A 25,000-nucleotide genomic window follows, 5' to 3' on the forward strand; every position below is an offset into this window, starting at 1 on the left:
GTGTGAACTGTCAAACAACTGCTTTGTGTGAACTGCCAAACAACTGCTTTGTCTGAACTGCCAAACAACTGCTTTGTCTGAACTTTCAAACAACTGCTTTGTCTGAACTTTCAAACAACTGCTTTGTCTAAACTGTCAAACAACTGCTTTGTCTGAACTTTCAAACATCTGCTTTGTTTGAACTTTCAAACAACAACTGCTTTGTCTGAACTTCCAAACAACTGCTTTGTTCAAACTTTCAAACAACTGCTCTGTTTGAACTGTCAAACAACTGCTTTGTCTGAACTTTCAAACAACTGCTATACGTCAGTTCATATTAATCACAATAATAAATCACCAAGGGTCACGAAGGCACGTTCTCGTTAATATATACCTGTCTTTAACATTCCAGTTACCACCAGCAACTATCATGTCATTAAGAATTATTAGTCGTTATTGCCTAACGACACGATAATTCCTAGTGGTAACTGGAATATTACAGACAGGGTGCATTAAAGAGAGCTTACCATTATGGCCCTTGGTGATTTATCATTGTGACTGATATGAACTGACGTATAGAAGTTGTTTGAAAGCTCTGACAAAGCAGTTGTTTGACAGTTCAAACAACGATAACCTACTGGCCCGGTATATCTAAATTCTACTGGCGATGGCGAAAAAATTAAATGAGAAAAATAGTATACATCAGGTAGCACAAAGAAATGGCATAATATATGAAACCGAAGATATTCAAAAGAACATCGAATAATTCTGATGATACCAGGAGTAAGAAGGAAAAAAATTAAGAATAAATTAAATACCACTGGAAAAAACAGCTATTAAAAACACGAACATTTGAACATAAGGATTAAATAAGTGAAACGCATCGTATCATAAAAAGGACCGACACATGTTAACGGAGAGGACAGGAATTTCATAACTGATGTATGTTATTCATTAGTTAAACTGAAACCTGTCCTTAATAACAGACTGAAATCAAACAAATTTCTGATTTCTTGGTAAAATATGCTGGACTTTCCAAACGAAATATGATGTAATCAAACGGCATTAACACGGATATAAAAATGTTTTTTTCCATAAATTTTCCACTACATTCCCGAACGCTGATCAATGGGATTAACACAAACTAATGAATCTCACCTGAGCAAAACGTAATAAAACAGGTATATGTATATTACGTCTATGCATACTGAGAGAGAGAGAGAGAGAGAGAGAGAGAGAGAGAGAGAGAGAGAGAGAGAGAGAGAGAGAGAGAAATGATTCTCACCACTCAATAAAATAGGTATGTATATTACGTCTATGCATTCAGAGAGAGAGAGAGAGAGAGAGAGAGAGAGAGAGAGAGAGAGAGAGATGATTCTCACCACTCAATAAAACAGGTATCTATATTATGTCTATGCATTCAAAAGAGAGAGAGAGAGAGAGAGAGAGAGAGAGAGAGAGAGAGAGAGAGAGAGAGAGAGAGAGAGAGAGAGAGAGAGAGAGAGATTTATGAAAATTTACAGTTCTGGCTATCGGGTCATGAATAAAATAGGTATGTATATTACGTCTATGCTTACAGAGAGAGAGAGAGAGAGAGAGAGAGGAGATTTATGAAAAATTTACAGTTCAATCGGGTCATTAACCACAAAAAGTCTTAACATTTCATCATTTAGAAGCAGAATAATTCATCTCTTCCACGAGCCGAAATTTTTTCTTCCGGTCCTGCTGTTTCACAAAAAAACGGAGGAGATTGGACTATTTTTGTGATGAATGGTGATTACCATTCCTTTTACGTAAACAGCTCTGTACCAAAGTTGGTGCTGTTTCCGTTCGGAAAGGTGGGTACGGTACCCTCTTCAGCGGTCTTAACCTGGGATACCTGTACCCCTTGGACGAAACCTTAAACCTGGGGGTACAAGGTTTGTATCACTAATCCTTTTAATATGCTTGTATTTTATTTATATTGGATGGGGGTACGACAAAATTTTCTGAGGTATCAAGGGGTACGGGCACTGAAAAAGGTTAAGAACCACTGCTCTACATCCTTTTACCTGTTGTCATTCAAGAGAAACGTATTCTCTGGATAGAATTTTTTTTACTTGTCAAAAATAATCAAACAAAAGAAAATTCTCCCAAAAGGCTAATACATTATTATTTGTAGTTTCAGTAGTAATCTATTTACAGGATTCCCTTTTTTTTGTATTTTCAATTGACTAACATCTATTTGAGCAAATTCAATCCCCCAGATTCACAAAACTGAATACAGCTCAGATCCGCTACCTAAGAATCGCAAAACGTGCCTAAATAGACTATATTACCTCTTCATTTGTGTCAGACTGCTTGTTCTTTCATTTACACAGAGAATATCTCTTCCTACGGCCGTTCTTTTTCTTCCTTCGTTTCAATTTTGTTTAATTTTCCTGTTTTCGTTTAGTCTGGGTTAGAAAAGCCATTTTGCCGTCCTTTCGATCGTCCTTTGGATGTACAAATAAAGGTTCTCATTTCGCAGTCCAGTGTAGACAACGTTGCTAAAGGTCTATACACCATTGTTGAATTAAAGAGAAAAATAGCAACAGAATTTTAAGGATGACGATGATAGACCCAGGGCTTGCAAAAGCTAAACACAGAAATTCAGTATTTTCAGTCATCACCCAACTAAGTCCTTAGACACTCCTCAGACGCTTTTATTAAGGAATAAAACACCTGAGAAAGAATCTTCACGATGGTAGGAATTTGAAAGGCGACTGGTTAGTTTCGACTACTGATGAACCTCTGAAGAAAATCAAGAGTTATGAATGTGGTTTTCTGTCTATTTACGGCTAGCTTGTTCCATATGAATATTTATAAATGATGTATATTTATATTATTTAACTGTTCAACGTGAGCAAGTATAAAAAAACCACATGGCCACAATTATTTAAAACAAGACAGTAAGAGAAAACCATCCACAGAGATAAAAAAATGACTACAAATATATATATATATATATATATATATATATATATATATATATATATATATATATATATATATATATATATATATATATATATATATAACTGAATCACGAAGCTATGGAACGTGATGAATGTATAAATAAAGGCAAATGCCACACGAAGGAAAAGTGAAGCAACGGAGTGGTTGTTAGGCCTTTTGACACAAAGGTCTTTTACTAGCTAGTAAAGGACCGTTGTGTCGAAAGGCCTAGCAATCACTCCATTGTTTCACTATTTCCTTTTGGCATTTGCCTTTTATATATATATATATATATATATATATATATATATATATATATATATATATATATATATATATATATATATACATATACAGAAACAGTTAAGAAAACTAAAAAGAAAAAGTCCCTTTCTTTGCAATTCTAAATCGTGTTAATCAACAGGATCTGAAATTCGACTACCACGCACTAATTCAGAAGGTAACGGTACTTGATACCTTTTTATCCATATTGAAGTGTAAATTTGGAAAGGTGGTGATAAAATAATAACAGTACAAATTAGACAAACTCGGACAATGTGCAGAAATTCACGGACTAAAGATGGTGGAAAATGGTGAGTCTAATATAAACAAGTAAAAACTGCGCCGAAGTTTCTTCAGCGCAATCGAGTTTTCTGTACAGTGCATAACGCTGTTTGAAACTCTCACCGACGGCCCATGAAACTCTCAGTCGTGGCCAATGAGACTTTCAGCCATGGCCCGCTGGTGGCCTGTCTTGGCACCTATAGCGGTGCCAGACGCACGATCATGGCTAACTTTAACCTTAAATAGAATGAAAACTACTGAGGCTAGAAGGCTGCAATCTGATATGTTTATTGAGTGGATGGTGGATGATCAACATATCAATTTGCAGCCCTCTAGCCTCAGTAGTTTTTAAGAAGTGAGGGCGGCCAGAAAAAGTCCGGACGGACAGACAAACAGTCATTTCAATAGTTTTCGTTTACAGACAAATAGCCTTCTCAATAGTTTTTTTTTACAGACAAATAGCTTTCTCAATAGTTTTCTTTTACAGACAATTACCCGTCTCAATAGTTTTCTCTCACAGACAAATAGCCTTCTCAATAGTTTTCTTTTACAGACAATTACCCATCTCAATAGTTTTCTCTTACAGAAAAGTAAAACAACACACTGCCAATCGCACCGTGCGCGGTTTCAAAGTTCAATTCCGAGCAAAAACCAAAATGTCACCTGTGATATTCTCCACATAATCCTTAGTTCGACCATATGTTTTCCACCACCGCCAGAAATTCAGACAAATTCTGAAATACGTTACAGGCCTTTGCTCAGATGTCCTACTAAAATTTACACCAAAGGTTAACAGTTACCAATGACAAAATACTGTTTCTGGACCGAAAGAGAGAGAGAGAGAGAGAGAGAGAGAGAGAGAGAGAGAGAGAGAGAGAGAGAGAGAGAGAGAGAGAAAGTCTTCCAATTTAGAAGGGTAAAATTTCAAAACAATATCAGCCCAAACAATAACAAAAATAAGAACTTTTCAATGTAACTAAAATATAAGAATATATATATATATATACATATATATATATATATATAAATTATATACATATATATACTATATATGTGTATATATATATATATATATATATATATATATATATATATATATATATATATATATATATATATATATATATATATATATATATATATATATATGTAACGTGCATACGATAAAAAGAACGGCAAAAGAGAAAGAGAAAGTTTTCCCGAAATGTTGAATTTGAGCCAAGATGCATTTGAAGTATTACCAAGGCAAGTCCCAGAATAAGAGATGGAGTAGTTGGTATGTATGGAGTGCGTAAAATAAATCTCGTGGGAGTTTGTTCGGAAAGAGGCTCGACTCTTGAAAATACAGGATTCCCCAAAAGCGAATATTCATATGTATACTTGAGCAACAGGAGTGAGCAAAAGCGTTCGATAGCTAATGCGTTACTACTCGGATACGAAAGGGAAAACAGAATAATGCAAAGGTGCGTAAAGGTGTATATGTATGTATGCATGTATGTGTATGCATATGCATAATATATGTATATATATATATTTATTTATTGACTGATTTATTTACATATACATACATATACACGTAAAGAATACATGTATATGTAAATAAATTTCTGACCCACATCAGGATCGAACCCAGGTCTTTCAAATGAAAGCCCAGCAGACCGCTGACAACTAGACAACACAAGTCATTCGAAAGACCTGGGTCCGATCCTGATGTGAGTCCGAAATTTATTTCTGTTCCACACATGATTGTGTGTTGATTATTTCTATATATATATATATATATGTATATATATATATATATATATATATATATATATATATATATATATATATATATATATATATATATATATATATATATATATTATATGTATATATATGTATATATATACATAAATTTATATAGAGGGAGATACAGATATATATTGCAACTTTAAGTGTGTGCATTCATAATTATAACATATACATTTCCGCACACATCTACGTGAAGCAGGCTGACGTTTATGCAAATGCAATTAAGTTGCAAATAGCCACTGGCCTTTAAAAACGCTACATTTTCAACAGGATACAGCTGATGCAGGAAATGAGTAAGTCTGTCATTTGAAACCTTCATACCACCATGACGCTACTTTCTAATGTAAAATTAAATCCATAGATAGGAGAAAAAAATTATCATAATTTTGTATCCTAACGATTTGACATTTATTACTTGTGACGCACATGAAGGAGCTGAAGATAGATAGATAGAATTTCGGCCAAAGGCCAAGCACTGGGACCTACGAGGTCATTCAGCTCTGAAACAGAAATTGACAGTAAAAGGTTTGAAAGGTGTAACAGGAGGAAAACCTCGCAGTTGCACTATGAAACAATTGATAGGAGAGGGTGGAGAGAACGATGGAAGAAAGAGAATATGAACGGAGGTGCAGTAAAAGAAACGAAAGGGATTATAACTAGGGGTCGGAGGGACGCTGCAAAGAACCTTAAGCAATGCCTACAGTGCACCGCACGAGGTGCAATGAACAAGCTGAATGATTTTAATGATAATTCTCGATTTGCTTTCTTCCCGACAAGGTTCTTTATGATTCGCGTCTATGATTTGTGGAATTCAGGCCGCCAAGCCAAGCACTGGGGCACTTCCGGACATTCAGCGCTGAAGACAGTGAAGAGAAGGAGCTGGAGAGGTTGGACAGCAAAATAAAAGAAATCCATTAAATATAGGATATAAAGTATAAGGATCTAAGATGGAACTGGGGATAATTGTACTAAGAAATAATAGTTAGAAGTTCCCCGTAGGAAGGTAGTCCCGTCAGTGCACCTCATGTGGTCCACTGTAGGCATTACTTATGGTTCTCTTCAGCGTCCCTTCCTTAGGCCCCTAGTTGTAACCAATATCATTCCTTTTACCGTACCTCCATTCATATTATCTTTCTTCCATCTTGCTATCCACCCTCTCCTAACAATTATTTCATAGTGCAACTGCGAGGTTTGCCTCCCGTTAGGTTAGGTTAGGTTCCTTTCCAGCGCTGAATGACCTCATAGCTCCCAGTGCTCGGTCTTCGGCCCAAACTCTATATTCCATTCCATTCATACTTCACTTGGGATAAACATGTCTATAGAGTGATTAACAACATAAAAATTCTCATTTCAGCAGGTTTTTAAGTTGTTGACCAGACGCAAGAGACTAATAAACAAAGAAAATTTTTCCCCTTACAGATTTCAGCACTTGGCCATGTTCCCATTCTTCTGACTTGGAATTTTCACTTGCCAAATTTACATTTTTACCATCTTCATTTTTTCCTGGGCCAAAACCTCTCGCCTTCAAAATACTACACTTAATATTTCATCACTTCCCTGCTCTCTAAAATTCCACACCAAAGTCTTACATTATTTTACATAATTTCCTTTCTCGCACATCTGTGAGTTTTCATTTCTTTAATTTTACATAATTTTCATCATTCACTCCCTTATTGTTTTTCCTTTTTTATATCTTCATTTCTCAAGTCTTACCTTTACCTCCCTTTCCGAATTACAAATTCCCATTTCCCAAATCTAACACTGAACATTTTCCACTTTATATATTCTACATTTCCACAATCAAGCTTTACGTCCTAACATTTTCAGATTTATCTAGCATCTTAATATTTCTCATCTCCAAGACTTCCACTTTGTAGTTTCTGTAGCTTCTAAATTCTCGCTATTAAAGTTATGAAGTCACTTCTCCCTAAAATCTAAAACCTTTTGTCACAAGTTTTATTGTATGTCACACACTTTTTTTTCTCTCTAAGTCTATTTTAACAAGTGGAATTCTCCTGCATACAGCTGGGATTCGTGAAGATTTCAGGGAGTGCATACAAAAAGAGATGATCACATTCTGTTAAATGTAACTGAACAGCTCTCAAACCCATAACAACTACTTATACTTCTGGAAACTGAATTATCACCTGTAGCGTAGCTTTATATATGATTCTAAAATACATCTGTAGTTCAGTGAAAAGTATCATTAATGGCGTAATAAATCCAGAAATATATGGACATCTCATCCGCTCACCCAATCAGCAGTCAGGTGATGCAAAAATATAAAAGAACTAAGATGTGATGTTAACAGAGCATCTACGCAACAATATGAATAAGAAGGGCTATTTACTCTCTTCAATTATAACTGTCTAAGGCCAGGTCCTTGTATGTTTACTGCCTATACACTAGTGGTTTTCAACCTGTGGGCCATGGGCAGTTCTGATGGGGGGGACCATGCCACGGACATCTTCAAAATAGTATTTAAAAAATGAACAATCATTTACAGTAAATGCAAGCCTGTGTTTTTTCATAAATGAAAATGTATAACTAAGAAAGTGTTTTGAAAAATAGTTCCATGAATGACAATGTAAAACTAATAAAGTGTTCTGAAATTATAATAATTCTATTACCATCATTACACAATTCTGAAGGGCAGCAGGCCATAAGTATTTAGGGATGCCAAAAATGGGCCAGGGGCACAAAAAGGTTGAAAACCACTGGCCCTACACAATCCTGAAATACGCTCAATCGTATTTCTGTGTAAATGGTAAATTATACGATCTAAACAGTTCACTCAACTGCCACTGGGACAAAAACTGTTTATCAAATTACTAACGCGCATAATAATGCGTCGAAAAAGTTGATTATCTGGGTGCACCCAAAGTCTGATGCCTTTTGAAATTATTAGGCCATCATGATATTGCCAGTGAAATCCACTACACTTGATAACAATAAAGAATTCTCTTATGGAGGAAAACTACGATTCTCTGTAACTGATATCTCAGAAGCGAAAATATCAATAATAAGTCATTTGTCCTCTTAATCTAATAATATGATGTTAAAGGTCACGTGACACCGAAGGATTCATGAATAACATAATTTATTTTGGGGATACAGAAAACAATGCTTATTCAAGCAAACTGCAGTAGAATAAACTAATACACTAATTTATTTAGAGGATACAGAAAAGAATGGTTATTTAAGAAACTGCAGTAGAATAAACTAATAGACTAATTTATTTTGAGGATACAGAAAAGAATGGTTATTTAAGAAACTGCAGTAGAATAAACTAATAGACTAAATTATTTTGAGGATACAGAAAAGAATGCATATTTAAGTAAACTGCAGTAGAATAAACTAACAGACTATTTTTTTTGAAGATATAGATAGAAAAGAATGCATATTTAAGGAAACTGCAGACTAATTTTTTTGAATGCTTATTTAAGGATATAGAATAAACTAATACACTAATTTATTTTGAGGGTACAGAAAAGAATGCATATTAATTAAAGAATAAACTGCATTAGAATAAACTAACAGACTAATTTTTTTGAAGATATAGATAGAAAAGAATGCATATTTAAGGAAACTGCATTAGAATAAACTAACAGACTAATTTTTTTGAAGATATAGATAGAAAAGAATGACTAATTTATTTTAGGATTCAGAAAAGAATGCATATAAGAAACTGCATTAGAATAAACTAACAGACTAATTTATTTTTTGAAAAGATATAGATAAAAAAGAATGACTAATTATTTTTTCAGAAAAGGAAACTGCAGTAGAATAAACTAACAGACTAATTTATTTTGAAGATTAGAAAGAAAAGAATGCATATTTAAGGATTCAGAAAAACTGCATTAGAATAAACTAATAGACTAAATTTTTTGAAGATATAGATAGAAAAAGAATGCATATTTAATGCATATTTAAGTAAACTGCAGTAGAATAAACTAATTTATTTTAACAGACTAATTTATTTTAATTTTTTTGAAGATATAGATAGAAAAGAATGCATATTTAAGGAAACTGCAGTAGAATAAACTAATAGACTAATTCATTTTGAGGATACAGAAAAGAATGCATATTTAAGTAAACTGCGGTAGAATAAACTAATAGACTAAATTTCAGAAAAGAATGCATATTTAAGAATACAGATTCAAAAGAATGCATTAAGTAAATAGAATTAAAGACTAATTTAATTCAGAAAAGAATGCATATAAGTAAAAGTAGAATAAACTAATAGACTAATTTATTTTAAGAATAGAATGAAAAGTAAATGCTAGAATATTTAATTCATTTTGAGAATACAGAAAAACTGCAGTAGAATAAACTAATAGACTAATTTATTTTGAGGATTCAGAAAAGAATGCATATTTAAGTAAACTGCAGTAGAATAAACTAATAGACTAATTTATTTTGAGGATTCAGAAAAGAATGCATATTTAAGTAAACTGCAGTAGAATAAACTAATAGACTAGTTTACTTTGAGGATACAGAAAAGACTGCATATTTAATTAAACTGCAGTAGAATAAACTAATAGACTAATTCATTTTGAGAATACAGAAAAGAATGCACATTTAAGTAAATTGCAGTAGAATAAACTAACAGACTAGTTTACTTTGAGGATACAGAAAAGACTGCATATTTAAGTAAACTGCAGTAGAATAAACTAACAGACTAATTCATTTTGAGGACACAGAAAAGAATGCATATTTAAGTAAACTGCAGTAGAATAAACTAACAGAATAATTTATTTTGAGGATACAGAAAAGAATGCATAAACTGCAGTAGAATAAACTAACAGACCAATTTATTTTGAGGATACAGAAAAGAATGCATATTTAAGTAAACGTATTCATATACAAACCGTACAAAGACGAGCCAAAAAAAACAAATGAAAACGAAACCTCCACCAATTTATTTGCCTCATTACGGTAACATTCAGTGACAAGGAAAAAAAATATAGACGAGGGATATACAATTATTTTTTTTTCCATAATAGCGATCAAATGATTCTGCGACGTAAAGGTCTTTTTTCATGACAGGAATTAACGGTTTTCAGGAAGGAAGAGAAATTAACTATATAATTTGAGGAATGATAGAAATCAATTGTTTTTAAGATTATATCACCAATAAACTTTTTTTTATGTCACATAACATACACAAACCGACGTTCTGTGTATGATGAGAGAAATGTTTTGTGGCTGGATAGAAAGAAACTGTTTTTCATGTGACAAATTTTTTGAGGGGTCTGATAGGTTACGAAATGTTTTTATGAGATAAATTAGCCGTTCTTTTAGATTAGGACAGATGTTTTAATATTATGATAAAATCCTATAAATAATTTTTGTCCCCTAGGAAATAATTGCGCGAAATGTTTAGATCAGATAATACTGCGAATAAACACTTTGTAAAAATTATATAGTAAAACGAAATTTTGTTTGTGTATAACTATAGAAATTTGCTCAATTTAGAGAAGACAAAGAACTGTTTTTCCGTGATGGGACAGAATTAATTTCTGAAGTCCGATAGAAATGAGATGCTAGCATTACGATAAACATTGCCTTTTATGATAAAAATTGCCTATTCTGTAGTGCAACAAGCACAGTTATTGCAGTGTCAGAAATAAACTGTTTCACAGTGAGCCAGATATGAAAAATCTGTTTTTGTAGTATGACTGACATTGTTGCGCAGTATGATAAAAATGAACTGTTTGCATGGCACGCTAAATATGAATGGGTTTAATATTTAAGTAGAATGATGTTTTCGGAGCACAACAGAAGTTACCATTTTTATAGTATGACTGAAATTATCCAATTTTGTGGTATGATAAATATGAAAAGTTTAATATTTAGGTGGAATGTTGTATTTGAAGCACAACAGAAATTACCATTTTTATCATATGACTGAAATTACCCAATTTGGTGGTATGACAAATATGAAAAGTTTAATATTTAAGTAGAATGATGTTTTTGGAGCATAAGAAATTACTATTTTTATAATATGACTGAAATGATCCAATTTGGTGGTTATGATAAAACGCCGCTGTCTAAATGCAGTCATTCAGAAGCTGAGTGACGTTTATGACCTTCCGTCCGGTCAACACCCATTAACCAGAACGCAAAATGGGAACACTTTTACACTAATGAACTCTATACATAGATTAAAATAATTTTTTATACATAGATCAAAATAAAGGGGGGGGGGATGTTCGGATGATGGTCTGAATATATTTCAAGTTCAACACAAAAATAAATATATGAAATTTAAAAGCAAAATTCAATAAAAAAATATTATTTGGAAAAACAATGAGTTTATCAACAGACTCAGAGTGTACGGTGTAGACATTACACTTCAGGAAAATCGAAAATCAACTGGAAGACAGAGAGAGAGAGAGAGAGAGAGAGAGAGAGAGAGAGAGAGAGAGAGAGAGAGAGAGAGAGAGAGAGAGAGAGTTTATGAAAATTTTAGTATTACAATATGCAACAGCCATTTTGCCGTTCAGACGTATAAGCCTCACTCGGAGACGAGAGAGAGAGAGAGAGAGAGAGAGAGAGAGAGAGAGAGAGAGAGAGAGAGAGAGAGAGAGAGAGAGAGAGAGAGAGAGAGAATTAATGAAAATTTACAGTATTACAACGTGCAGTAGTCATTTTGCCGTTCAGGTATATACGCTTCGGGGACGAGAGAGGAGACGAGAGAGAGAGAGAGAGAGAGAGAGAGAGAGAGAGAGAGAGAGAGAGAGAGAGAGAAAATTTAGTATTAAAATATGCAGTAGTCATTTTGTCGTTCAGACGTATAACGCTTCACTCGGAGACAGAGAGAGAGAGAGAGAGAGAGAGAGAGAGAGAGAGAGAGAGAGAGAGAGAATTAATGAAAATTTACAGCATTACAATATACAGTAGTCAATTTGCCATTCAGACGTATACGCCTCACTCGGAGACGAGAGAGAGAGAGAGAGAGAGAGAGAGAGAGAGAGAGAGAGAGAGAGAGAGAGAGAGAGAGAGAGACACGAAGGCATCAAAGACGGGGGAAACGTGGATAATCTGAAATGGGGATCTCTCAGAGGCGTTACCTTGATCCACCGATGGTTGAGAGCTTCTTTGACCGTGATTCTCTCATTGGGATCGAACGTCAGCATTCTTCTCACTAAATCTTTGGCGTGCTCGCTGGTCGATTCCCAGGTGATTGTATTGAGCTGTGGAGACGAGAGGGAAACATTATTAAAAGGGGTTAAACATTAACGCCTTGGGCTACATGAAAAAGGGGATTTACAAATTAACGAAACAATGGGGTACAAATTCTGTCGAAAAGTAATTGAGATTTTATACATGGGAATTGTGACACTGCAGTACAAATTCTGTCGAAATGTAACTGAGATTTTTATACAATGGAAGTGTGAGACCATCATTTAAATCTAAATGCCAAAATAATACATCTGAAGCCAAAATAATCTATAGTGTATAATTTCTTAATGCATTTAAATACATGATTCCAGATGTAGAAAACTTCACAAAATTTAAGCCAGCAGTCTTCTTTGGTTTAATTTGAAAAGAAAAAGCTTTTTGAGTGAATTACTATACAATAAGAAACTGGTAAAATTAAGCAATACTAACGTAAACTAGCATTTTCTGACTCAAATGTCAATGAGAGAGAGAGAGAGAGAGAGAGAGAGAGAGAGAGAGAGAGAGAGAGAGAGAGAGAGAGAGAGAGAGAGAGAGAGAGAGAGAGCACATACTTACGTGTAACTTAGCCTGGCATATGGAGTCGTATAATCTATCTTTGGTGCCATATAAAGGAAGAGTACCCGACAGGAGTATGAGAGAGAGAGAGAGAGAGAGAGAGAGAGAGAGAGAGAGAGAGAGAGAGAGAGAGAGAGAGAGAGAGAGAGAGAGAGGGCACATACTTACGTGTAACTTAGCCTGGCATATGGAATCGTATAATCTATCTTTGGTGCCATAAAAAGGAAGAGTGCCCGACAGGAGTATATGAAGCAATACCCCCGCCGACCACACATCTACAGGTTTCCCGTAAGGTTGACGTTCCACCACTTCGGGACTCATGAAGTGAGGCGTCCCTATCCGACCTGTAACAGAAAACGGAAGACGTCATAGAAAGCGGGAATTCCGTTGCACAACACAGGGGAGACTAATGTATGTCGTCACGATCTTTATTATTGTAAAAAAAAAATGGGAATAGAATGTACTCAGCATGTGAAAGGGGACTCTTACGAGTTTTAAGGTCATAGAAAGCGGGAATTCTGTTGCACAACACAGGGGAGACTACTGTATGTCGTCACGACCTTTATGATTGTAGTAAAAAATGGGAACAGAATGTACTCAACATGTGAAAGGGGACTCTTACGAGTTTTTTTTTTTTTAGATATTTCATTAGTAGATCATTGGAAAGACGGTGTTTAACGAAGTTACGGAGAGAATTCAACAGTGTGTTCATGTAAGAAGAAATAATATGCATCACGCCTTACAAAAACATGAGCAGTGTGTGCGCGTAGACAACATGGGGCTCGCAAAATGTTTCAAATCTTTACATATGTAGGAAGCATTAGCATGTATTCAAAACTCTACAGATACAATAGGCACAAGAAATATATAATGCTATATATAAGCGATGACTTCGACAGCACTACACTCATAGTATATTAAGAATTGGCTAAGAAATGCAACTAAACTGTGTAATGTTATACAGCAAAATTCTATGTATATTTGAAGTAATGTTCGCATTTAAAATATCATTATTTATTAGCAGTTTATATATTGTATAATATGCTGTTGCAAGACCTACCTAATATATATATATATATATATATATATATATATATATATATATATATATATATATATATATGCTTCATTAGTAATTCTCAAGCTAAAAGCTAGAAGTTTAAAACAAACTAATCAGCTGAAAACAAGTAAAATGAAATCGAGAATAAACACAAACTTACTTATTCAATGGGATGTGAATTACCGAACGGGAAGACGTGTAAAACCTATCTCCGACATATGAAGGAATTAACCTAGCTTACTCTTCATTTACGTATGTCCAACCTAAAGCAGTAGTAGATAATCTCAAACGGGTTTTATAAGATACCATACAAGCCTAACCATATCACTCAAAACCCTGTCTGTTTTGCTGTGAAATTTCTGTAGAGCTGAAAGTATGAGAAGGGTTGCGATAACGTCAACGTTCCCCTGGGGTTGCATTCTCAAACATGCTAATAAAACGCTTGAAATTTTAAATTACCTGAAAACATAAAAGACAAAATAACGGAACCTGCAGTGAATTCATGCAAAGGCAAAGGTAATTCATTCAGACATGCAGCATTCTTCAGAAAAGGAGGATAATAAAAGTGGCATGCAGACCCACTGCAAACGGAATCGCTCGGGGTCGTATCATAAAGATTGTCTCGAAGCAAAGGCGACTTATATAAACAGCAGCGTTCTGAATGATGCTTACAGGCGAATGGAGAACAGAGCAATGAAAACTGAAGTTTGCTTAAGTACTGACTTGAAATTCAACGTACAAGTGTCATCATAACAATATCCTAAAGAGAAAGACAAGGTAGAATTCGTGGGAAGGAAGTAACATCCTACAAAGGAGGTATAAAACAGATTCACAGAGAACGGAGCTGCACTGTGCTAGGTGTGAAGGGGAGACCATTTCATTTGGAAAGATGCTGACGATACGCGTTTACAAGTCGCGAGCTGTCTCTTAAAATGGGGGGAAAATTTCTTTAAAAGGATTCAGCATGAATCTCCATCTGGAGCACTGAAATCTAAAAACAGCAATTACAAAATTTATGCAGGAATAATTAAAAATTCTTTATCCCCTCTAGGTCAAAACGGCCTCGTCAGCACCTTTTAACAAGCGAACATCTAATAGTGTTTAGATTAATATATATCATAGAAGAGAACACCAGTCTAAGGTATACATGAGCGCACAATATTTACCGAACTGAGGGGGATAGAGAGCGCACACTGAAAGGCAGAGAGACAGAAGTGGTCAATAGTCCGCAAGCAGGAGTCGGCGGTCTCGAGGTCTCGGTGATTTTTTTTGAAAAGCTCATTTAATTGGCATGGGATTTTTTTTCTGAATGCAAGGAACATTTAGGGGTGTGTGTGTGTACGTGTGTGTGTGTGTGTGATATATCCAGGTGAATGGGTTTGGGGAAGGGGGTGGGGGCAGTGAATAGCTATGTGGTTGACAGCTGTGGGTGACAGGGATATGGGGAAGTGTGGGTGAAGCTTGACAGCCAAGTAGTGGTCTCGAGTTTAAAGGGCTGGGTGGGGAAGAGTGGGGGGGGGGGATAGATAGGCCAGCGTGTGCTGAACTGCAAAATAAATTTATGTTACGGGCAAGAATCGGGAATTTGAGCGGTGGGGCATAAGGGAGGTTACACACGTGAAATGAATTACTTTTACAGTGTGGGGGGGTAAGCTGCCAGTGAATTGATGTAATCAGGTGGGCATAAAGGACCTTGTGTATCGAGGAGCAGAGTGAACGATATTCTTCAGTTATGTCGGGCATGAATAATACTCATCATGATTGATGAGCATACAACAAGATCTACTGAATGACTTGAGATAATGAATATTCCCAGTCTTGTTAGAAAGGCGATGCCTCTTTCAAAGAATAATGTTCACTTTTCTGCCCGCTCCTGTTCACCAACAATAGTACATTAGTATAACATCCTAAAGTAACCATTAATAACAGACAAAAAAGCAACATGTAAATCTATAAAAATACACTTTAACAGTAAAATTCATGGAATGCATAAAACTCTACCCTCAAAAACAGGTGTACGAAGTAGAGAAAAAACATCTAAACTGAAGTACTGATATTTGATAACATCTAAATTTTTACGTATTCAGTTACTAAAATGTATAAATAGATCTGAAGACACTACATAATCATGTATAAAGGTTACATCAATAACAAGGATGCTTTGAAGAGTAAATTCCATTGATGGCTGACTGCTGTAACATTTCAAGGCGAGTTATTAAGACGACAACATCGCGGCAAGTAGAATTTTAGGACGGTTATCCAAGAAAAAACAAAAGCAAATTTGGGAAGGCACGGACGAAGTGAATTCCTCCAAGATAAGTTCTAGTAACTTGATGAAGTAACAAAATATTGTATTCCCACAGACAACTTTCTATTGAGATTTATTGCGTCCAGATACAAACACAAGTACTAGCGCATATATCCTTTCATAGTTGAAACACACATTATATATAAATATATATATACATATATATATATATATATATATATATATATATATATATATATATATATATATATTATATATATATATATATATATATATAAGGTAAACATATATTCAGGTAAATTGCACAGTGACAACAATCATTAAAAAATATGAATTTGTACCAAATCTCCAATGGTTCAGTAAATCCCATTTTGTTATCCATGCAGCTGTCATGGTTCTCAATAGACATTTGTATTCTGTTCTTTATACCACAGTCCCCGTAGGGGGTAGTGCCATTAGTGCACCTCACGGGGTGCACTGTAGGCATTACTAAAGGTTCTTTGCGGCGTCCCTTTGGCCCCCAGCTGCAACCCCTTTCATTCCTTTTACTGCACCTCCATTCATATCTTTCTTCCATCTTGCTATCCACGCTCTCCTAACAATTATTTCAGAGTGCAACTGCGAGGCTTACCTCCTGTTACACCTTTCAAACCTACCTGCTATCAATTTCCTTTCTAACACTGAATGACCTCACAGGTCCCAGCACTTGGCCTTTGGCCTAAACTCTATATTCCAATCTATTTACATCACTGTGTTCATTCTACAATAATGCTTTTAAATCATCTATACGACAAAACTGCTCAAGGTAATTATAAGAAAATAATTTTGATAAACGTTGAGAGAAACACCTACATAAATACGGCACTGAATGACCTCAAAGGTCCCAGCGCTTGTCCTTTGGCCTAAACTCTATATTCCATTCCATTTATATCACTACGTTCATTCTACGATAATGCTTTTAAATCATCTGTGCGACAAAACTGCTCAAGGTAATTATAAGAAAATAATTTTGATAAACGTTGAGAGAAACACCTACATAAATACGGCACTGAATTACCTCAAAGGTCCCAGTGCTTGCCCTTTGGCCTAAACTCTATATTCCATTCCATTTATATCACTGTGTTCATTCTACGATAATGCTTTTAAATCATCTATGCGACAAAACTGATCAAGGTAATTATAAAAAAAATAATTTTAATAAACATTGAGAGAAAAAGCTACATAAACAAGGTACATATAACAAGTCGCAACGTCCAAGAGCCATAAACCTGACAAGCAGCCTTCCCAGTTACTTAGCAAGCATCTTCTTGTGCACAGAATGGGGGAAAACTTTCGAAGGTCCTTCCTAGGTTTTATTTATTGATAAAATGTCTTTTTTTTTATAATTTCGAATTCACTTTTAGCCTTCAAAATTCACAAGTCCATCAAATACAGCGAATGACAGGAATTTACTCTCCAAAAACACTCCTTCCTTAAAATGGTAAGGGCGACTAATATTGGTATGAAGGAAGCCAGCTTCGTAGTTTTCCGTTACAAATACGTGGGCTTTGGAAAACTGACGGGAAACTGCATTAACATTAGTAAAACTTACAACTGTCGTAAAAATATGAACATATGAAAGTGTGGGATAACTTACGTTAATCATCTTATAAAATAAGTTATAAATAAAAGTCAATACACGCAAAATCTTTGATGAAAACAAGGATAAGACTGTAAATGGGAAAGAGGCAATTCAAACATTCAATACCAATAAGAGACGCCTCTGAACAATTCACATGGTTCATATTGAACACCAATACACAGTACTAAGTACTACAAACACCTACGCTAAACAAAATAACGTTAACAAGGGATCATAACGAATGGGTTATAACAACAATAAGGTAGAAATATAACGAAGAGGTTATAACAACAGTAAGGTAGGAAGCCAGGTGAACAGGAAGTCATGAAAATACAGAAAGAACAAGGTTATGAGAAGAAAAAATATGATTTTACAGCTAAAATGTTTTATTAGGGCATTATAGAACGCACCGAACCACTGGTAAACAGACGAAAAGCACTAAACGAACGTAGACGGGAGAACATGATAAAATTTCTGAATCACATACAACTCACTGAAAGTTAAAAGATTATGCTGTTTCTTAGATAGTGCGGTACTCTACTATACGTTAAGTGTCAGCAGCGACGATGGCAAAAAACAGTAAAACAATCTATATTTAATGAAAACGACAAACGATAACGGCAAGAACAATAACAATGATACTAATCTTTCACCATACATTAAAAAAAGTCTAAAATTATTCACGGAGTCACTTATACCATTCATTTCTACAACCAAACATTAACATTTTATGTAGCTGAAATCTATACATTTCCATTGCATGAATGACATTTTACAACATTCAACGGGAAAGGAGCATTCGTTTACATGTTAAACAAGAAAATACTCAGACAAATTTGAATTCAAACGAAATCCGATTATGAATGAAAGGTCGCATAATAGATCAGACCATTCATTCACTCATTTCATTCATTCATATCCTTCATTTTACGTGGAAACGACTCGAGAGACGGATGAATATTTCAATGTTACTCTGTAGTGGAAAAAGTAACGATGAATACTATATTGGGTATGCTATATTATTAAATCGGCTTCAGTGTGTCCTTTCTCTCTCTCTCTCTCTCTCTCTCTCTCTCTCTCTCTCTCTCTCTTCTCTCTCTCTCTGTATATATATATATATATATATATATATATATATAGAGAGAGAGAGATAGAGAGAGAGAGAGAGAGAGAGAGAGAAAGAGAATAATATATATGTGTATGTATATATATATATATATATATATATATATATATATATATAGAGAGAGAGAGAGAGAGAGAGAGAGAGAGAGAGAGAGAGAGAGAGAGAGAGAGAGAGAGAGAGAGAGAATAAGACACATGAACACTGATCTAATAATTTACTTAATACAGCATCCATTATCGCAGGTCAAAAACGACTCGACTTCAATAACAGAGAGCGACAAATCACAAAACTTTAAATTCCGACTACAATAACAAACAACAGCACGAACGCACTTTGGTTATTGAACGCTGTCGGCACAAAATAACAAAACTTACAACAAGGAATAGACGCAGATCTCCGCATCACCTCAACTCATTATTATTATTATTATATTGAATTCGTGACATTCGAATGGCAAGGTAATCGAGAATTGTTATTTAACTTTTTTCATCTATGTTGCTCTTGGAAACTCGCGCATCTATCGCTCCTATTTTCCACACCGAGTATAATAACGAAAGTAGAATAAGGTTTGAATCTAAATACCAAGGGCAATAATAATAATAATAATAACAATAATAATAATAATAATAATAATAATAATAATAATAATAATAATAATAATAATAATAACTATTTTCCACACCGAGTATATAACAAAAGTAGAAAAGGGAAGGATTAAATCTCAATACCAAGGTCAATAATAATAATAATAATAATAATAATAATAATAATAATAATAATAATAATAATAATAATAATAATAATAATAATAATAATATCAACATACGAAACAAAAATCATTCCATTCACTACCGACTTCAAACAGTTATTAAATCTCCACAACTCTTTTTGGATTGTGAATGTGTTTTTATAGATAACAACACGATGCAGAACTATCCACTACGCTCACAAAAAAAAAAAATATGACTCGTTATAAAAGAATTCTAAAAGGAAAAAAAAGCCAATACCTAAAAATAAAAAATAAAACGGGGAAGCATGATAAAATATGTAGTATTTGAAGGAAACCGCCAACAAAGAATCCAGATTCATGGATACAAAAGTACAGAAGAAGCAGGAGGCCGAACCAATTGCTTTCCCAAAATATATATATATATATATATATATATATATATATATATATATATATATATATATATATATATATATATATATATATATATAAATAAAAGGAGTTGTGTTTTATGTAACTGTGTTAAGGTTATTGTTTATCCTCCTGAAGGGACGCATATCATTTTCTTCAACCTTCCACACGCCCCCCCACCCCCGCCCCCTAGACGTTCATTCTTTCATATTCTCCACCAGTTTTGAATCCTATCCTCATAATTACATTCAATCACAATTTCACATCATCAGGTGATGAGCAATTCCATAATTTTTTTAATATAGTGTAAAATATTATATTCAAGGTTATGGCCCCAGATAAGAATTCAAAACAACTTAGTAAATGGTGAAAACAGCTTGAAACATAATTATCTAGTATTTCTAGTATAATATAAGGTCTGCTACACACACACATACATACACACACACACACAAATTGACTACATGACCTCAATACGTGTAAGATAATTCCACGAGCTGGCGCACTGAAACCAAGTGTCAGAACTTAATGGGTTCAGACACCAAACTCGAACACATGGAAATAAGGGCGTGAACTTAAATATGGAAAATGACTCGTTCACTCCCAAGCTTCAAAATTTAAGGATATAGAACCCGCCCTGAAAACCCTAAACCTAACATTCCAAAAAAAGAATTATTTTTCTGTTTGTTACGGAAACTTTATGTGATCGGGCCTAGTTTAGGTAAAGTGATTGTTCAGTGTCATTCAAAAGATTAAAGCTCATCACATCTTGTATGAAGAAAAGTACGCACATACAAAACACAACACACACACACACACACACACATATATATATATATATATATATATATATATATATATATATATATATATATATATATATATATATATATATATATATATATATATATATATATATATATACACGTTCTCATGTGTTCATTATTTTCATATATATATATATATATATATATATATATATATATATATATATATATATATATATATATATATATATATATATATATATATATATATATATATGTATACATATATATGTATACATACACACATAATTTCCCATTTAGAAACGCAATATAAAGAGTAAAAAAAAATAAAAAAAAAAGGCGGGGTGGGGACAACTCACCCCCGTTGACTAGGTCTCCGTTCTGCAGCTGAATGGCGACCCCGAAGCCCCCCAGCTTGACTGGGGCGCTGTTCTCTTTGCAGGCCAGCAGGACGCAGTGGGGCTTGATGTCTCGGTGAATAATGTCGTTCTCGTGGCAGTATAAAAGAGCCTCCAATATCTGTCGCATGTAGTGGCTGGAAGGGAAGATAGACGAGAGAGACAATATTATAATAAGCAGCGTCAACAGATTGAATGATATTCAGTTAAGTAAAAAAAAAAAAATGCAATCCAGTTTTCTGTACAGCCGCTACAGCGTATAATCAAGGCCATCGGAAATATATCTATCTTTCGGTGGTCTCGTTATGGTGCAGTATGAGCCGCGGCCTGTGGAACTTACAGCCACGGGCCGGTGGGGGCATGTCCTATAGCGCTGCCAGGAGCACGATCCATGGCTAACTTTAACCTTAAATAAAATAAAAACTACTGAGGCTACAGGGCTGCAGTTTGGTATGTTTGATGATTGGAGGGTGGATGATCAACATGCCAATTTGCAGCCCTCTAGCCTCAGTAGTTTTTGGGATCTGAGGGCGGACAGAAAAAGTGCGGTCCCCTTTAATGAAAAAAGTAAATTATCATATAACGGCTAAAATATTTTACTTCCCAATAATTATAAAGAAAAACCATTAGTACTTTTTTTTGTAGTAAACTAAAAGAACAGTTTATTTGACCACCCAAGTCCCACAAAACTGATTGGCTGGCAGGAAATAGAAAAATTAGTGTATATACTTCAGATGGTGGAAAATCTGATATATTTTCTGGATAAATTTCCAATTCTGATAAAAATTATCGTGTATTTTTGCAGGTAGTTGTGAGCGTATAACATCCTTTGCTTTTAAAAGTCTCTTAATTAATTAAGTGTTAACGATGACATTCTGGCGTCTGGGTTTTCTAAAATGCCCCATTTACAAAACATTGCGCCGGAAGGTGGCGATATATCTCGTGTTTCAGAACCATTGGGAATGCCATAGCCCCATACACCATGATCTTGCGCGGTCAAAGGTTTGAGCTCCATCCTCGAAGCGCCCTTCAGCAAAATTCATTTAAATGCTTACCTTGAACTCAATAATTCGGCAATTTAAACGCTACAAAAATCATTCTTTTTTTCTTATCACTATATTTTTAGTTTCAACATCGGCATTTTCCTTCCTTACCAATATCATTTTTTTTTCTTATGCGCATTCCGTTTGGGAATGGTTTCTTTGGGATGTGCCTGACCTTGAATTTTTTAGACAGTATATTTAAACATTATTGATGTTAAATTTCAAAATACAATTTATTTTCCGCAGACTATCGCTGTCGCACAATAAAGATTAATCAAACACTGAAAGAGCAAAACAAATGAACAACTACACTCCTCTCGCCAATTCCTTGGGATCTTTCCGTCATGCAAACATACACGACTCACCCAGGTCAGCAACTCAGTATATTATTATTTGAAGCAATTAATTGGAAAACTTTTGGTGCTACCCAAGGTGCAGTTTCTGAGGAGCTTCTATCAAGGGCTTTTCATTTTATGAAGTAACTCACAAATATCTGGTATTTAAATAACCTGGTTCACATTATCAACTGGTATATAATACCTTAGTTCACAGTTCAATACTCGAAATAAAAAACATTGCACAATCTTCTTTATTTACAACCCGGGACGAAGTTAATGACAAAAAAAGAGAAAAATACACACACACTATATATATATATATATATATATATATATATATATATATATATATATATATATATATATACATATATATATATATATATATATATATATATATATATATATATATATATATATATATATATATATATATATATATATATATATATATATATATATATATATATATATATATTGAGAGAGAGAGAGAGAGAGAGAGAGAGAGAGAGAGAGAGAGAGAGAGAGAGAGAGAGAGAGAGAGAGAGAGAGATGTTAGCTCATATATAATCGTTTAATATCGAATTCACAAAACCTTAGGAATAACGTACACCCAAAGGGACCTATAACTGATAAGTAATTCTTTTCCAGTCAATCATAATTCAATTTAGGTGTAAGTCATTCCAAGGGAAAAGTGAATTCCGTATTAAACAACAGTTATTGCTTAATATTTGCCAATACAAAAAAAATTCAGGAAAAAATTATACACATACATAAAAATTTATATATATAAACATATATATACATAAACATTTATGTATATAAATATATATATATATATATATATATATATATATATATATATATATATATATATATATATATATAAACTAGAAATAATTCTAGAATTGCTGTAAACCATAAAACCACGAAGCTGCAAACAAAACGAAGGAAAACGAATTTTCGAAAAAAGTCCATTCTTGAAAAAAACTGCAAACTGATTTAGTCAAGTTTATATCGGGCCTCCATAAATAAAAGCAACAAACTTATCAAGGATCCAAATCGATGGAAACATTCTATGAAACTGGGTGTTTGTGAAATCTTCTCTGGAACTGACAAGTACAAAGTCTAAATTTCATTTTTTGTTGATCAACAAACAGTGGGCCATGACTCGGTATGTAGAGGTATTTGTTTACGTACATGTGAATGCCGCTGGAATGGAATATAAAATTTAGGCCAAAGGCAAAGAGCTGGGACCTAGGAGGTCATTCAGCGCTGAAAGGGAAACTGACAGTTAAAAGGTGTTTGAAAGGTGTAACAGGAGGAAAACCTCACAGTGCCAACAATTGTTAGAAGAGGGTGGAAAGTACTGTAGGCTCAAAGGAAGAGCACTGTATATGAACGGAGGTAGAGTTAAACAAATGAGAGGGGTTGCAGCTTTGGGTCGTAGGGACGCCGCCAAAAACCTTCAGTAACGCCTACAGTGCACTGCGCGGGGTGCAATGACCGCACTAAACCCCCCCCCCCTGCGTGGGTGAATGCTACTGTATGGGTACATGTATGATGCTGCAGACATATATATAAATCTATATTTAAAAGGAAGCGCCGGGTACCTATTCGAGGTTTTCCTGTTGTCAATTGGTATGACAGTACAAATCTGACCAGACGCTAGTCATTCACGCCTAGCTTTTCTCCTTCTTTACGCCCAGCTACAACCCACTGCAGTCGACTGTTCACCAAGTACATGATTTACTGCATAAGCCAACAGAAACAAAGTTTTATTTTTTCCACGAAATGTCTCTGGATCGCTTCTTCCCCGCCCGAGATCGAGGACAGAGCCTCTGTCAAGTAGAGCGAGTGTGATACAGGTTAACCACGAAAGAGAGAGAGAGAGAGAGAGAGAGAGAGAGAGAGAGAGAGAGAGAGAGAGAGAGAATATATTGTTATCATTTTACATTAATGAAATTCTAATTGCTGTTATATATAAATGAATCCGAACAGCGCCAGCCACTACTGGCAAAAAGAGTGCCGACCAAATCAGAGCAACTAATGGCGACCCGATAATTAACCCAGGCTCTGCATTCCAAAATTACCCCAGCACAGTTCATGAAACACATTAGCAGCTGGAATGAGGAAATACAGGTTTACACGGTTAACATA

At 34.5% G+C, this 25,000-nt stretch overlaps 1 protein-coding gene across 1 annotated transcript in view; it reads right to left on the bottom strand.

The window, feature by feature from the left end:
• Positions 1-25,000, bottom strand: part of LOC136825112 (peripheral plasma membrane protein CASK-like) — an 833,202-nt gene that overhangs the window by 692,464 nt on the left and 115,738 nt on the right. The window contains exons 4-6 of the mRNA XM_067081155.1: positions 21,421-21,596; positions 13,225-13,400; positions 12,390-12,512 (exon numbers count right to left, since the gene is read on the bottom strand). Coding sequence (XP_066937256.1) covers positions 12,390-12,512; positions 13,225-13,400; positions 21,421-21,596 — 475 coding nt within the window. The remainder of the gene's footprint in view (positions 1-12,389; positions 12,513-13,224; positions 13,401-21,420; positions 21,597-25,000) is intronic.

Source organism: Macrobrachium rosenbergii, chromosome 37 (assembly GCF_040412425.1).
Source record: "Macrobrachium rosenbergii isolate ZJJX-2024 chromosome 37, ASM4041242v1, whole genome shotgun sequence".
NCBI classification, from domain to species: Eukaryota; Metazoa; Arthropoda; class Malacostraca; order Decapoda; family Palaemonidae; genus Macrobrachium; species Macrobrachium rosenbergii.